The following is a 15,036-nucleotide window of genomic DNA, read 5'->3' on the forward strand; positions in this document are numbered from 1 at the left end:
AAGAAGCATATGCTCTGTTGTCAGTAGGGAAGTGACAATCTAAGATCAGCCAGTGACTTCTTAGTAAATAAGGCCCTGCAGGGAACTGCATCAACAAGAGTCCAAAAACAGACTGTCTCTGTTATTAACTGTCACTTATTCCAGCTCACAACTCCCCTGCACACTCTGATTGTACAATCAGAGCTTATGTTTCTGTAATTTCAATTTTGAATCGGTCCCTCCTAGATTTCCAAATGTAAATGAATCTGATGAATCTCTTTGCAGTGATCACATTTGTGAAAAGATATGTGTCGATCAACATCACATTTGGAACTATTTTGGGGATGTTCTGTGGCTGTTTTATGCAGAGGTCAGACTAGATGATCACAATGGTTCCTTCTGGCCTTGGAATCTATGTATCTATAACCCCTGATATATTCTTAAACCAAGTACATAAAACCTTTTGGGCCTAATTCTCATTTGTAATACAGGACCATTTACTTTGCTGTTATGCCCCTCTGACTTAATATAATTTACACGTACTCTAAAGTCCTTTTACATCACCAGGGTAGTGCAAAGAGATCTTAGTGTAAATAAGAATTAGGTCCTTTTATGTATTGCAATAAATGTTCAATATAAGAAGTATCCTATTTTTATGTAATACGGTCATGTCACCTAACACAATCTTTTGGTTACAAGGATGGTAGTACAATATTGGTTAAGGTTGAGACCAGCTGACTGTTTTACAGATGATTTTTTAAATGGTATAAAATCCACCCACTTACGTGGTTTGTCTTGAAAATCAATGTATCCCATGGGCATCTGGGGGTAAGATTAGTGGTAGAGCTGGTTGGAACATTTTCATTGAAATTTAATTTCACGAAAGCTGAAGAATTTCATAGCGATATTCTGATTTTGATTAAGTATTTGTTGGGAATGCGAGAGGAGAAGAGAGAGAAAGAGTTTCTCACACTCTATAGCTTGGTGGTTACGGTACTAGCCTGGGATGTAAGAAATCTAGGTCCAAGTCTCTATAAGGCTCAGACTGATCTGGGATGAAGGATTCTGCTCAGAAACAGGCAGAACAGGCACTTAAAACTGAGTCTCCCATATCTCAAACCATTATCAACAAGATCTGGTTGTGGTCCAAAACCAGACATTTTGAACCAATTACATTTCATAAAAATATTTTTAAAGTTTTGGATTTGTTCCAAGGTGGAATGAAAACAAATTGTTAAACCTCAAAAGTTGCCACAAAACACAATTTTCATCCTGTGATCGTGTCAAGTTAATGGTCTAAATGTGAGGTTATGTAAGCAAGATACAGCCCCCACTAAAATAATCATGTGACATCAAAATGTTTTGGTTCTTATAACACATTTTTTGCACACACCTGGAGCTCAAACTATTATGCTGATCTTCTTCACACTGATATCACCTACCCAGGACTGATCTCAGCTAGTGTCTGGCACCTGCTGTCCTTGTGGGGAAGCAATATTTAAAAAGTCATTCCAGGTAAAGGTTGGGTGTACACTGTGGCTAGAGCCAAGGTTATGCTCCAGAGTTATTTGTACATGTGCAACAGTGCTGTTATTCTGTTGCAAGTTAGTGTTTGTAGGTAACCTGATCTCAGAGTAAGTGTGTGGATCAAGGTGACCTGCTGTAGTCATTGAACCTGAGCAACTACCTTGAAACCTATTCCATATGCAAGGCCAGTTAGACCAGCAGAACTGCAGGGTCACAATGTGTGGATGAGATGGTGGTGTTCAGAGAAGGGATTTGCGTTTATTAAGAACTGGGGAACCTTTGGGGAAAAGAGGATCCTATGCAGGAAGGATGGGCTCCACCTAAACCAAAATGGAACCAGAGTCCTTGAATGTAAATTATAAAAGGTCATAATAGAGTTTTTAAATTAATGGCTGGAGTAAAGCCAATAGGTACACACAAGCACACATTTTGGACAGAGACATCCGTTAGGGGTTGGCTTATTAGGGGGATACTCTATATCGATGTAAAGAGAAAGGACAGAAGCTGATAAAGTACAGGAAGGAACCTGAAGAGAAACAGTCAAATGAAAAAGAGACCCACTCAGTTATATCACATGAAGGCAGACCACTAGATATTGAAATTTTTTTTAAGTGCTTATATGCAAATAGTGGAAGTCTTAATACCAAAATGGGATAAACTTGACTGCCTGGTATTAAATGAATATATTGATATAAAAGGCATAATAGAAACTTAGTAGAACAATTGTAATCAATGGGTCACAGTAATTCTAGGGTTCAAAATATATAGGAATGACAGAGTAGAGTCGTGCTGGTGGGGGAGTGGCACTAAATGTGAAAGGAAGCATTGAGTTAAAAGTTGTAAAACCTTAAATGACTCAATCGCTATGGATGGAAATCACATGCTTGTGTAATGAGAGTATAGCACTAGGAATATACCTACCATCTGACCAGGATGGTTATGGTGATTGTGAAATTCTCAGGTTGATTAGAGAAGTTATAAAAGCAGAAAACCCAGTAATAATGGGAGATTTCAATTATTCCCATATTGATTGTGTATATGTCATCACAGAACAGTAGAAGAAGTTTTGGATCAAACTGATAAATTAACAGTAATACGTCACCAGAAACAGATGGTATTCACAAAAGAGTTGTGAGAGAACTCAAATATAAAATTGCAGAACTACTAACTGTGGTATGTAACATATTACTCAAATTAACCTCATTAGGTCATGGGATAAGAGGGAAGGTCCTCTCATGGATCAGTAACTGGTTAACAGATGCGGGGAAAGAGTAAGAATGAAGAGTCAGGTTTCAAAGTAGCAGTCATGTTAGTCTGTATCCTCAAAAAGAACAGGAGTACTTGTGGCACCTTAGAGACTAACACATTTATTTGAGCATAAGCTTTCGTGGGCTACAGCACACTTCATCGGTTGTATAGAATGGAACATATAGTAAGGAGATATATATACACATACAGAGAACATGAAAAGGTGGGAGTTGCCCTACCAACTCTAAGAAGCTAATTAATTAAGATGAGCAATTATCAGCAGGAGAAAAGAAAACTTTTGTAGTGATAATGACAAGGTGTGAGGATATTTAACATGGGGAAATAGATTCAATGTGAGTAATGGCTCAGACATTCCCAGTCTCTATTCAAGCCTAAATTGAAGGTATCTAGTTTGCATATTAATTCAAGTTCAGCAGTTTCTCATTGGAGTCTGTTTTTGAAGCTTTTCTGTTGCAAGATTGCCACCTTTAAGTCTGTTACTGAGTAACCAGAGAGGTTGAAGTGTTCTCCTGCTTTGTTTTGTTATGATTCAGTTAAGAGTCAGTTTTCACAATGGAGGGAGGTAAATAGCAGGGTCCCCTAAGGATCTGTACTGGGATCAGTGCACTTCAACATATTCATAAATGACCTGGAAAAAGGGGTAAACAGTGAGGTAGCAAAGTTAGCAGACAATACAAAATTACTCATGATAGTAAAGTCCAAAGCTGACCAAGAAGAGTTACAAAGAGAACTCATAAAACTGCGTGACTGGGCAACAAAATGGCAGATGAAATTTAATGTTGATAAATGCAAAGTAGTGCACACTGGAAAACATAATCCCAACTATACATATAAAATGATGTGGTCTAAATGATCTGTTACCACACAAGAAAGAAATCTTGGAGTCATTGTGAATAGTTCTCTTAAAACATCTGCTCAATGTGTAGTAGCATTCAAAAAAGCTAGCAAAATGTTAGGAACCATTAGGAAAGAGATAGATAATAGGACATAAAATACCATAACACCATTATATAATTCCACAGTACCCCCACACCCTTGAATACTGCATGCAGTTTTGGTCACCCCATCTCAAAAAAGATAATTAGAATTGGAAAAAGTACAGAGAAAGGCAACAAAAATTATTAGGAGTTTGGAACAGCATATGAGGACAGATACAAAAGAATATGACAGAGATTTATAAAGTCATGAATGGTTTGGGGGAAGTGTTATTTACCCCTTCATATAACACAAGAACCAGGGGTCAATGAAATTAATAGGCAGCAGCTTTAAAACAAACATAAGGAAGTACTTCTTCACACAATGCACAGCCACCCTGTGGAACTTGTTCTAAGGGGATGTAGTGAAGGCTAAAAGTATGACTGAGTTAAAAAAAGAATGAGAAGTTCATGGAAGTTAGATCCATCAATGATGCAAGCCCTTGATCTTGATCTCCCTGAACCTCTGACTGCCAGAATCTGGGAGTGGATGACAGGGGATGGATCAATTGATAATTATCCTGTTCTGTTCAGTCCTGCTGAAGCATTTGGCACTGGTAACTGTCAGAAGACAAGATACAGGGCTAGATGGACCACTGATGTGGCTCATTATGGTCATTCTTATATACTGTGAGATTGAATCTTACACTTGGAGCTTTCTGAGAATGTGTATTGTCTGCATTTCTGTAACCTGCAAGGCTCCTTCTGGACCTGAGAGCAAAGTCTCCAAATTTAACAACTAATTTTCTAAATATTCTGAAATCCACATGCACACTCAGATTTTACTTTAGAAGTATTGTCAAGGAAAGTACCATTATGTAAACAGAAAGAAAATGAAAGACTCTAGTAAGCAGCAGCATTAGGGTAATGTAATCATGGCGTATGCTCCTCAGTCATTTTGTGAACAAGGGAACTGAGTGTGATCAAAGGACAGTAAATAGCTGTGACTTTCATCAATGTCAGCATGATAAAAGAGGTTGTTGAGAATCAGGAAATGTATTTATAATCATGTGAAAATGCAGGAAAAATTGGAATTTACATTTTTAGAGAAAATGTTTAATTTTTATATGCTGTGAAAAAAATTTAAAAAAAATACAATAGAATCCCATTTATTTGAGCCTCCATTATCCATTTTTCCATATTAACTGGACTGGGGCTAACAGCAGGAGCCCTGTTGCCCAGGTCTGAAGCTCTCCAGATTATCTGTATTTTTGATTATCTGATCTGGCCCCAGTCCCACTTAGATCAGATAAACAGGGTTCCCTGGTATCAGTAAAATGTTGTGTTAAACTGATACCAGTATATATTGTGAGTAGGAAAACTAAAGTTCAGTGTTTCATTTTAATCATGGAAAAAATTGGGTTTTTATGTTTTTTTTTTATTGGAAATATATATATATATATATATTAATAATGGAAAACTAGGATCCCTGTTCATAATAGAGATCCATATTCTAAGGACTGGAATAAGCTTGACAGTGACAGGTCATTGCCATCAGTTAAAACAGTAATTTGTGTTTATAATAAAAATAAACATAAAAACTAAATTTCAACCTTCTACAAGAATTCATCCAACGTACACAAACCTAAGTTTCATGCCTATTTTCACTCTTCAACATGATGTGGTTTTTGTAAAGAAGGGGTCCAAAGCAAATATCAAATAGAAAAAAATCACAGCCTTTTTAAAAACAATTGTAGCAAATCTCAAATTATATTCTCCCTCCCTATAGAAAAAACAAGCAGTGTGAAAATGACAATCAACACTCAAAAATGCTATTCTAACCAAAAAGACAGACTTTTAGTAGATCTTCTTCTTCCCTATTAAAATAGAAATCCTTGTGCCACTCTACCCATCCATAATATTTGTTATGCCACATTAGAGCCAACATTAAAGTTGTTAGTGTAAATTATGGTCATTTGATCAAGGGCTTTCTCAGATATAGCCCCCACAATAAGTTGTTGATTTTAGTTTCAAATTGAAGTCAAACCCACATGCATACCGAGATTATCTTGAAAACTGATATTCCACAACAGGTGGACTTTGGGAGAGGAGGAAGGAAAACACACATTTTGATGAATGGATCAGTTCACATCTCTTGTGTCAGGCTGTATTCATCTCCAGGGGGTGTTCTGATTCATCTAAGAACCACAGAGGGTTTTGCACTGCTCCTGAAGAGAAGTATAGAGTTCAAGACTTCCCTCCTTTTCTCCTTGCTGACTACAGCTGGTAGATGTGCTCCTCACAGCTAGAGCTAGGTAAAAAAAAATTGGACACATCTTTTTTTTTTTTTTTTTGCTAAAAAATGCAGATTTGGTTTGATGAAACATTTCATGAACTCATGTTGAATTTGCATAATTGCTGTGGCTGAAAAAAAAAAGAAAAATCTGAAAAAGTTAAAATGATTTTTCAATTCAAAAGGGCTTTTCATTTTGAATTTTACTTGGATTTTATTTTTTAAAGATAAAAAATGTCAAAATGTTTAATTTTGGATCAAAGAAAATGTTTAGTTTGACCTTAAACATTTTTTTTAATCTGTTTTGCTGAAAATTTAAAAAAAAATGTAGGTTGACCCAAAACTTTTTTTTTTTTTCAGGTCAGCCATTGAATTGACAAATTGGTTATTTACACATATCTACTCACAGCCCTTCAGTTACCGTCTTCCTTCCTCCCCATGGTCCTTCAGCTCTATTGGAGCCATAGAGAGGCAAGGAGAAAGGCCAATCTGATAGCTGAGTTGCAGTGAACTGTTCTCAGAAAATGTCCATGTGCACCCCACAGGTGCACCTCAGTCATACCCTTCTCATTTCCACTGCTTCCCCCCGAAACAAGGGAAATCCACAAAACAAACAAAGCTCTGAAAACCAGAAAATACAGAATTAAGGTTCACATTATTCCCACCTGCTTAACTCTGTCCTCTTTGAGTGATGCCACAATCTGCCCCAACAGACATTGTAGCATTCTATCCTTCCATATGATATGGAACATTGCAGAGCACACAGCATGTGGGTACAGTAGGAGAAACTGTCAGACCACATCCACACTAAGGCAAAAGTCACATTTAAAGCTAGCTTAGTGAAAACCAACTGGCTGTGCCTGGCCTGCCCTCAACCACTTCCCTACACTGAACAAACCACCCATTAGTCACTAGATGTTACCACCCTTTGGCCATTGTATTAAGGACTGTCTGGAACATCACCTGCACTTACGTCTGCCTTGTAGTGCACTGTTACATACACAACCAGACTGTTACAAATTCCCATGATTAGAACTAACTATTGTGCTTCTCTGCTTGCACAGCCAACATAACTCACCACTGAAACCAGGGGATTGTGATCCCTTTGGGAACATTTGCTCCTCTCCTCATATCACAACGTGAACTATGTCATCCTGCTGCAAGTAATCCCTGAACCAGTCAAAAGAGCTGTCCCTAACTCAGCAAAAGGTAGATCAAGTGCCTGGAGATAAATGAAGAAATACAATTGTGTGGGACACAACACATCACATAAAGTGGCACATTTACTTAGTCATTTCTCATGTCTTCTTATTATAGATAGGGCCCTACTAAATTCACAGCCGTGAAAAACATGTCACGGACCGTGAAATCATACCTTCCCCTCCCATGAAATCTAGCTATTGGAAGGAGGTTAGAGGAGGGCCCCCAGCTCCAACTGCTAGTCCCTTCTGGACTGGGGATGGACAGTCCATCCAGACTTACTCTTCCCCTGAACAGATCAGACCCACTTCTGGGTACCTACCCCAGCTGCAGGAACGTGCCGGAGGTGGGTCTGATCTTCCCCATGCTGCGGGAGCACCCCAGCCAGAGGCTCATAGCTGCTAGTCCCAGCTGGGCTGGGGAGGCACAGGATTTGCTCTTGTGGGGAGATCATACCCACCTCCTACTCTGGCAACCTCCTGTAGCTGCAGGAAGCTCTGGCTGCAGGCTGCTTCCCAATCCCGAAACTTCCTGCAGCTGTGGGAGGTACCTGGAGGTGGGTCTGATTTCCCCCCAAGCATGGCCATTCAGGGGAAGAGCAAGTCCTGTGCCTCCTCAGGCTGGCCAGGACTAGCAGCTAGGAGCGTCCGGCTGTGGTGCTCCCAGCAGCATGAGGGAGATCAGACCCACCTCCACCTCCAGGAACCTCCAGGAAAACTCCGGGGGTGCTGCATTCAGAGCCCAGGTTTAAAGTCAGTGCAGAAGTGAGGGTGACAATCCTGTGATCTCCCCCTTACAACAGCTTTGCAACTGCTCCCATGACATCCTTTTGGGTTGGGACCCCCACGTTATAACACAGTGAAATTTCAAATGGAAACATCTGAAAACATTAAACTGACTAATTTTCATATCCTATGACTGTGAAATTAACCAGAATGGACCATGAATTTGGTAGGGTCCTAATCATAGGGCACCCTTGGCTGAAACATACTTACAGTATTACCCCAGTGGCTCTCTCCAGCTCCAGAGGGGGCAGAGTTTAGGTTGTGAGAAAGGACAAGGCTGGTGTGTACCTTAACTCTGTATCCTGGTTTTTAGAGGTTTAAATATGGGTGCACGTGACATTCTGGAATGCTATGAGACATTGCCAGTTAACGGTAACTCTGCATTAATGAAGTTTTTTGGGCTGTGAATACCCACAATTACAGCCCACATGAGGGACTATCTCTCTGCTCATGGTACACCAGGGCTGCCCCAGGGGCGGGGGGAGAGGGCAAGTGGGGCAATTTGCCCCGGGCCCTACAAGGGCCCCCACGTGAGTTTTTTGGGGCCCCGGGAGCGGGGTCCTTCACTCGCTCCAGGAGCCCCAGAGCTTCTTCCGCTCCGGGTCTTCGGTGGCAATTCGGTGGTGGGGGGTCCTTCCGCCCTGGGACCCGCCGCCGAAGTGCCGGGTCTTTTGGCGGCAATTCCCCACCGCCAAAGACCCTAGGCCCCCTGAATCCTCTGGGTGGCCCTGTAGTACACTGCCACAGTAGCAGTCAACAGAGGCCCTGATTCAATATCTCCCTTGATAGAAAAGAGAGGGGGATGGCTGGCCATTCATTCTTCACAAGGCCATGATGGAACTCTGACATGCTTTCTTTTCCCTGGTCCCAAATAGCGTGGTTCTGCCAACTTTCAGGGAGTGATATAGAGCCCATTTGTTTCACTGGCTTTTACAAGGAAGCAGGGAACAGTGAAGCACTAGCTAATGGGCTGAGATTTGTATTGGAGGGAGCTTCTGCTTGATAGAAGGAATGAAATGACTGAGACTGGATTTTTAATTTTATATAATTGGCAGTGTGCTCAGAGATTGTGTATGGGCACTGTTTATGATTCAAAATCAAAAGGAAATAAATGGAACACTATAAAATAAAAGACATGTTGGAAATTGTTGTTCTCATAATACCATAATTATAGATCTTTGGCATGTTATAACTGCATAAATGGTGACAAAAGTGCTGTTAACTGGTGTTAATACTAAGAAAATAATAATGACAGCATGAACAAATCCGACTGGACCAAAATGATCTCTGTGGCTCAGCCTGGTTAGAGTAAACCTCATCATAAACCTAGTCTTAGCTACAGGAACATAGACCACCACCTTGTAAAGAAATGGGAAATAGCAATCAATTATTTCAAAATAAATAGCACAGAATTACTCCTCCCACCCTCCTCCAAATAGCTTTGTATACATTTACTATTACTGTATAGGTACAGTGCCACTCTTGCTCAGATGTAGATTTACTATTGTTAATAGTTAGTATAATAGTATATTATAAATAGTATAAGAGTATAGTATAGTAGTATATATTACAATAATATAAGAGTATATAGATAAATATATATAATATATATAGAGAAAAAATATATTATATATATATATATATATTATATTTTTTCTCTATATATATATTATATGTTTATCTATGTACTCTTATATTATTGTAATATATATATATATATATGAAAAAAAAAGTTGAACAGTTTTTCACCCCTTCACTATCCCATTACATAGGTATATAGGCCCTGATTCGGCAAAGCACTCAAACATCAAACAGTGATGTCAACTGAACTTAATCATGTACTTAAAGTTAAGCAGGTGCTTAAATGTTTAGCTCAATTGTCGCCATAAATCAACAAGAACTACTGCATGGTTGGATGGATATATCACAATACCCTGTAGCCTCAGCTTATTATAAGACCCTAAGAATGCTTACTGTTGACCAGACTCATATAAGTCTGAACAAAAAAAGATATAATTCTTTTGATTTGTTATCCAGAAAATAAATAGTTATCTTTTTCCCTTGTAGCTGAAGTCTGATTCCGACAAACTTGATGGCACTTTCAAATACATTTTGACGGGGGATGGAGCGGGAAGCATTTTTACTATCGATGAGTATACAGGTACAATTCATGTGACACAGAAGCTTGATCGAGAAGAGAAACCTTTCTACACTCTAAGAGCACAGGCAATTAACAGGAATACCCAGCTGCCCGTTGAACCTGAGTCAGAATTTATCATCAAAGTTCAGGATATCAATGATCAGGAACCAAAGTTCTTGGATGGACCTTATGAAGCCACTGTTCCAGAGATGTCTCCTGAAGGTAAAAGAAAGTCAAGAACCAAACTCTTTTTTCCCACCTTGCTGGACCATTATATTATTTGGGGACTTCAACAGCAGAGTCAAGGGAAAGGGTAGGGACGGCTTTGTGGCCTGCATCATGCGGGAGGTCAGACCAGATGATCGTAATGGTCCCTTCTGACCTTAAAGTCTATGAGTCTATGAGTCTAAAATATTTATATCCTATTTTATAGAGTGCCTTTCATTCAGAAGGGCTCCAGAGCATTATCCCAAAGGGGAGCTCTAACCCTGCAAAGACTTACAATGCAGGCTTAACTTTAATATGTGAGTAGTCCTACTGAACCCATGGGCATGTTTACCTTTAAGCATGTGGGTAGTTCCATGTGCATAAGTCTCTGTAAAATCAGGGTCAAAATGAGCAGATATATAATTATGGCTACATCCCTTCATACACATTATGGATACATCCCTTCATACACCAATGAAACCCTGCCAACTTCTAGGCTTGAAAATAGTAGCTGTTAAATATCAGGAGACAGCAACATTGCATTTCAAGACAGGCAGAATATTGTATCAAGTTGAGGTTGCAAAGGAGAAGTGAGGGAAACAGAATGTAACATTCAAATTTAAAGTTGGCTAAGACTCCACTCCTCTAATCTCTCAAAAAGTGTCACATATCATGTTTACTGGTCACAACCTGTCTGTTCTTCAGGCTTATATCCATGGAAAACTAACACTATACATTTAAACAGCAAGGATCTATAACCCCTATTGACTCTTCTAAGTACATAAATGTGAGCTCAAACTAAATGAAAATTACTTAATAACCTCTTTCAGGCTACTCTGAGTGTGTATGATGATTAAATCATAAGCTTTTATTATACTCCATGTAATACACCATGTACTGTAAATGGAACATCATGGGTAGTCAGTATTTTCCCCCTAATTTAGTTCCAGATTTCAAGTTTAATAATCTGGTCTTTGTTGGGAATTGTGTGGGGATGCAATAGGGTGGCGTGGCACTGCACTGACCAAAGATACAATTCCTTCTTTCTGGCATGCAGTGAGAGTGTTCACACACCACCATCCTTTAGACTGGTGACACTTGTTCCCTAATCCTCGCCCAGTCAGTTTCCCTCCATTCGGTGTGAATTATGCTCTGGAGGTGCAATAAGGGAAACACCCCTGTATTCCTTAAGCATGGAGACGGAAATTTTCCCTGCCCCTTGGATAGGTTGCACTAGAGGAGAGGGGTCTTGAAGATAATTTGTATTCCCTCTCTGACCCTGCATCCTTATGTTAGGGCCAGACAGAATTTGGACCATGATTTGGAATATGTCTGGAAGGTTGGTACTGAAGGTAACAAGTAAAGATACCTCCTGTCAAAAAAGGAAAATTAGGAAAAGAAAGCAACTGGGACAAATGAGCAGGTTATAGATAACTCTCATGTCCGAATTGTCCTGAAAGACAGGAAAAAATGGATCCTTTAAAATTTACTCAACAGATCCCTCTAGTCTCTTTAATTACTACCTTCATCTACTTCAGTTATTTCCATTGCAAATAATACTGAAAAGAAAGTCAAACATTGTGCCAGTTAAAACTGTGTGAATTAATAAGCTCATTACCTCAATAACATCAGTGATCATAAAAGCTAATAAAAACTATGTATCATTCAGCATTACCCATTTACTGTTAGGGCAGCTTCACTGAATTTGTCACAGCCTCACAGAGAGATGTAAACTACAACTTCCTGTGCTGGTCTGGATCTCAGCTACCAAGCAGGAGAGATTTAGTCCAGAGGCCAGGAGGCAGTGCTTCCCTCATATGCATATAGTAAAGGGATTCGACCCAGTATTTGGATAGATGATTTAGAGTGTGTTCAGGGTGAGTGCACTGTCATTGTTCCTATCCCCTCTCTCTAATAAAGTGGGAGGTGAGGAAGTGACAGTTGAAGGGGAAAAGGGAGATGGTGGAGGGACAGAGGCAGGCTGGGGGGAACCTGAGAGAGAGACAGAAACAAAGTCAGTGAGTAAACTGAGAGAAACAGGCTGAGAGGAAGAACGGCCACATGGACAGAGGGAAACCAGGACTGAGAAAACTGTGAGTGAGTGGAGAAGCTGAAGTTGAGCAGGACAGACAGAAGTGCAGGAGAGGGTCCCCTGAGTTCAATGCTGGCTGGTCAAGTCAGTGTGTATTTGATGGCATGTTCCTGAAGGCTCCTGAGCATCGGACCTGGTCACCTCCTGTCATTGATTCATAATGTCCCAGAGATCTAGAACAGGAGAACCAAAGGTCCTTCAGATCCCATGGGTCTGGTTTAATGTGCACCCCTGCAAATAAGCACCACTGGAGTCAAGTCCATCTTTTCAGGAAGTCACAAGAGGCACTTGGGGCTCAAAGATTAACTTGGGTATTAGACAGCACCCAGTGAGATATCTGGGGAGAGGGGAACCTAGAACTAATAATAATAATAATAATAATAATAATAATAACCTATAAGATAATAGCCTGTACATACTGAGATAGATATAGTTTTTTTTCTCTATTTAGAGAGTTATATTTAGTTAAGTACACTTAGTAGTAAGTTAAAGTGTGTGTGTTTATTCAAACAGTTATTTTTTATTATATATATTCTTCATATATTTAATGTTATTGTAAGTAGATGGAAACCAGTTCCATTTGTTTCAATTTAAATAAAATCCCTGTTGTGTTTTTTTTTTTGACAACCATCTTATCTATCATTAAATAACCATTTATCATGGTGTAACACCCACACCCTGCCTCCATCTCTCATCTGCTGAATAAATTATAACATCACTATGATGGATCATTACTAAATCATGGTCAGTGATTTTGGGATAGGGTGATGCTTGGTTGTATTTCAAATTATAACATGATAAACTACTCCGAGAGGCCAGTTTACACTCATTTGGGCTTCCCATAGAGCAGGGGTCGGCAACCTCTGGCACGTGGCTCGCCAGGGTAAGCACCCTAGTGGGCCAGGCCAATTTGTTTGCCTGCCACATCCACAGGTTCAGCCAATTGCGGTTCCCACTGGCTGCGGTTCGCTGCTCCAGGCCAATGGGGGCTGCGGGAAGCAGCGCAGGCCGAGGGGTGTGCTGGCCGCGGCTTCCCACAGCCCCCATTGGTCTGGAGCAGCGAACCGCAGCCAGTGGGAGCTGCCATCAGCCGAACCTGCGGACGCGGCAGGTAAACAAACTGGCCCGGCTTGCCAGGGTGCTTACCCTGGCGAGCTGCATGCCAGAGGTTGCTGACCCCTGCCATAGATGGAGCATGTTCATTCTGCAGCCAGGGATCCATAAGACTGCACTAGCAGATGCCACTTGCAGATCCACTTAATCAGCATATCTACTACCACAGGCTATACCCATGTCCTGACAGTGATGACCACTTTGGGGCCTGTTCTGGGCCCTCCACTGCCACAGAATTCTGTCTTGGCAGACATTTTGGCCTTAAAACCCTTCCATTTAGGTTTGCATGGAGTCAGGCATAAATCTAGAATTGGCCCTTAGTCTATGTAATTGATGTTTAGAATTGACTATACACATGATACGAAGATTGAATTAACATAAAAATAGGAGCATAAACAGGCATCAGTAACCCATGAAAAATGGTTTTAAAATGTTAACCTTCTAGCAAATACCACAGTGGAAGATGAATTAATAAGGAAATAATGGTTAATCAAAAATGTTTCACTTCCCTCTGTTTTCCGAATTTACATTTATACATTAATATTTTGTGTGTTACTTATATATTTGTTTCCTTTAATTATGTGACAATTAAATTCTTATCCATGAAAAGTGCTGACTTGACAGCTCAAGAGATTGTAGGGCAGATCCTCCGCTCAGTGGAGCAGGGCCACTTTACATCATCTGAGTTTTGGATCAATATTTTTCTATAATCCTTCAAAGAGCTACAACATGGGGTACAGTTGTGAAAGTTTCTTGCTCTGTCCTGCCTATAAACCTCAACCCTGAGGTTTATAAGGTAGTTACATCTCCACAGGAATAAACTCGGGCCTTGACCTCTTGGCTGAGCCTGCCAACAAGGGTGCCAGTTAGGGTCAATTGTATTGGCGATGTGTGTGTGTGTGTGTGTGTGTAGACCTGTTCCCTAGGAACTTTTTTGAAACCATCAGCTTATTTCAAATACTCCAGCAAATTGCTTTTAGATGATGCTAAAATAATTAGTGACCGGGGATAGAAATTGACCACGTAAAATGAAAGGCTCAAAGCCCTATATCCAATCCCCTGAATCATTTATTATTTATTTCCATTTTAATATATCAGAGAAGTCCAGAATAATATGACTTAAATATTCCATCTGGTTAAAGGTTTCTTTTAATCTAAGATATTCTTCTAAAATCATGTAAGAGGTACTTGTACTTCGACAATTACAGATCTAGTGCCTATATCCTCCCCTTAGCACAGAAAGTAGTAAAACTCCCTCAGCCTTACCTGAATGAGTGATCTCTGAGAAGACTCTCTGCATGCTTCCCTCTTGGAGGGACACTTGGTTTACAGAAGTGATAGATTCATGGTCTTCTGATCATCCCAAGTCATGAATATAAATCTAGGTGAAAGCCTGCAGATCTTGAGACACCCATATAAAGCAGCTTTCTCTGGGTGCACCAGGGTGCGGGAACCCCTGCAGCACTGACAACATGGTCATTTAAAAAGTTATACTGCTACAGACAACTCCCATACCC

At 40.1% G+C, this 15,036-nt stretch overlaps 1 protein-coding gene across 2 annotated transcripts in view; it reads left to right on the forward strand.

The window, feature by feature from the left end:
* Window positions 1-15,036, forward strand: part of CDH19 (cadherin 19) — a 97,675-nt gene that overhangs the window by 39,206 nt on the left and 43,433 nt on the right. For both annotated transcript variants that reach the window (XM_034762551.1, XM_034762552.1), the window contains exon 3: window positions 10,035-10,329. In XM_034762551.1, coding sequence (XP_034618442.1) covers window positions 10,035-10,329 — 295 coding nt within the window. The remainder of the gene's footprint in view (window positions 1-10,034; window positions 10,330-15,036) is intronic.

The sequence above is a fragment of the Trachemys scripta genome, chromosome 2, assembly GCF_013100865.1.
Source record: "Trachemys scripta elegans isolate TJP31775 chromosome 2, CAS_Tse_1.0, whole genome shotgun sequence".
NCBI lineage: Eukaryota > Metazoa > Chordata > Testudines > Emydidae > Trachemys > Trachemys scripta.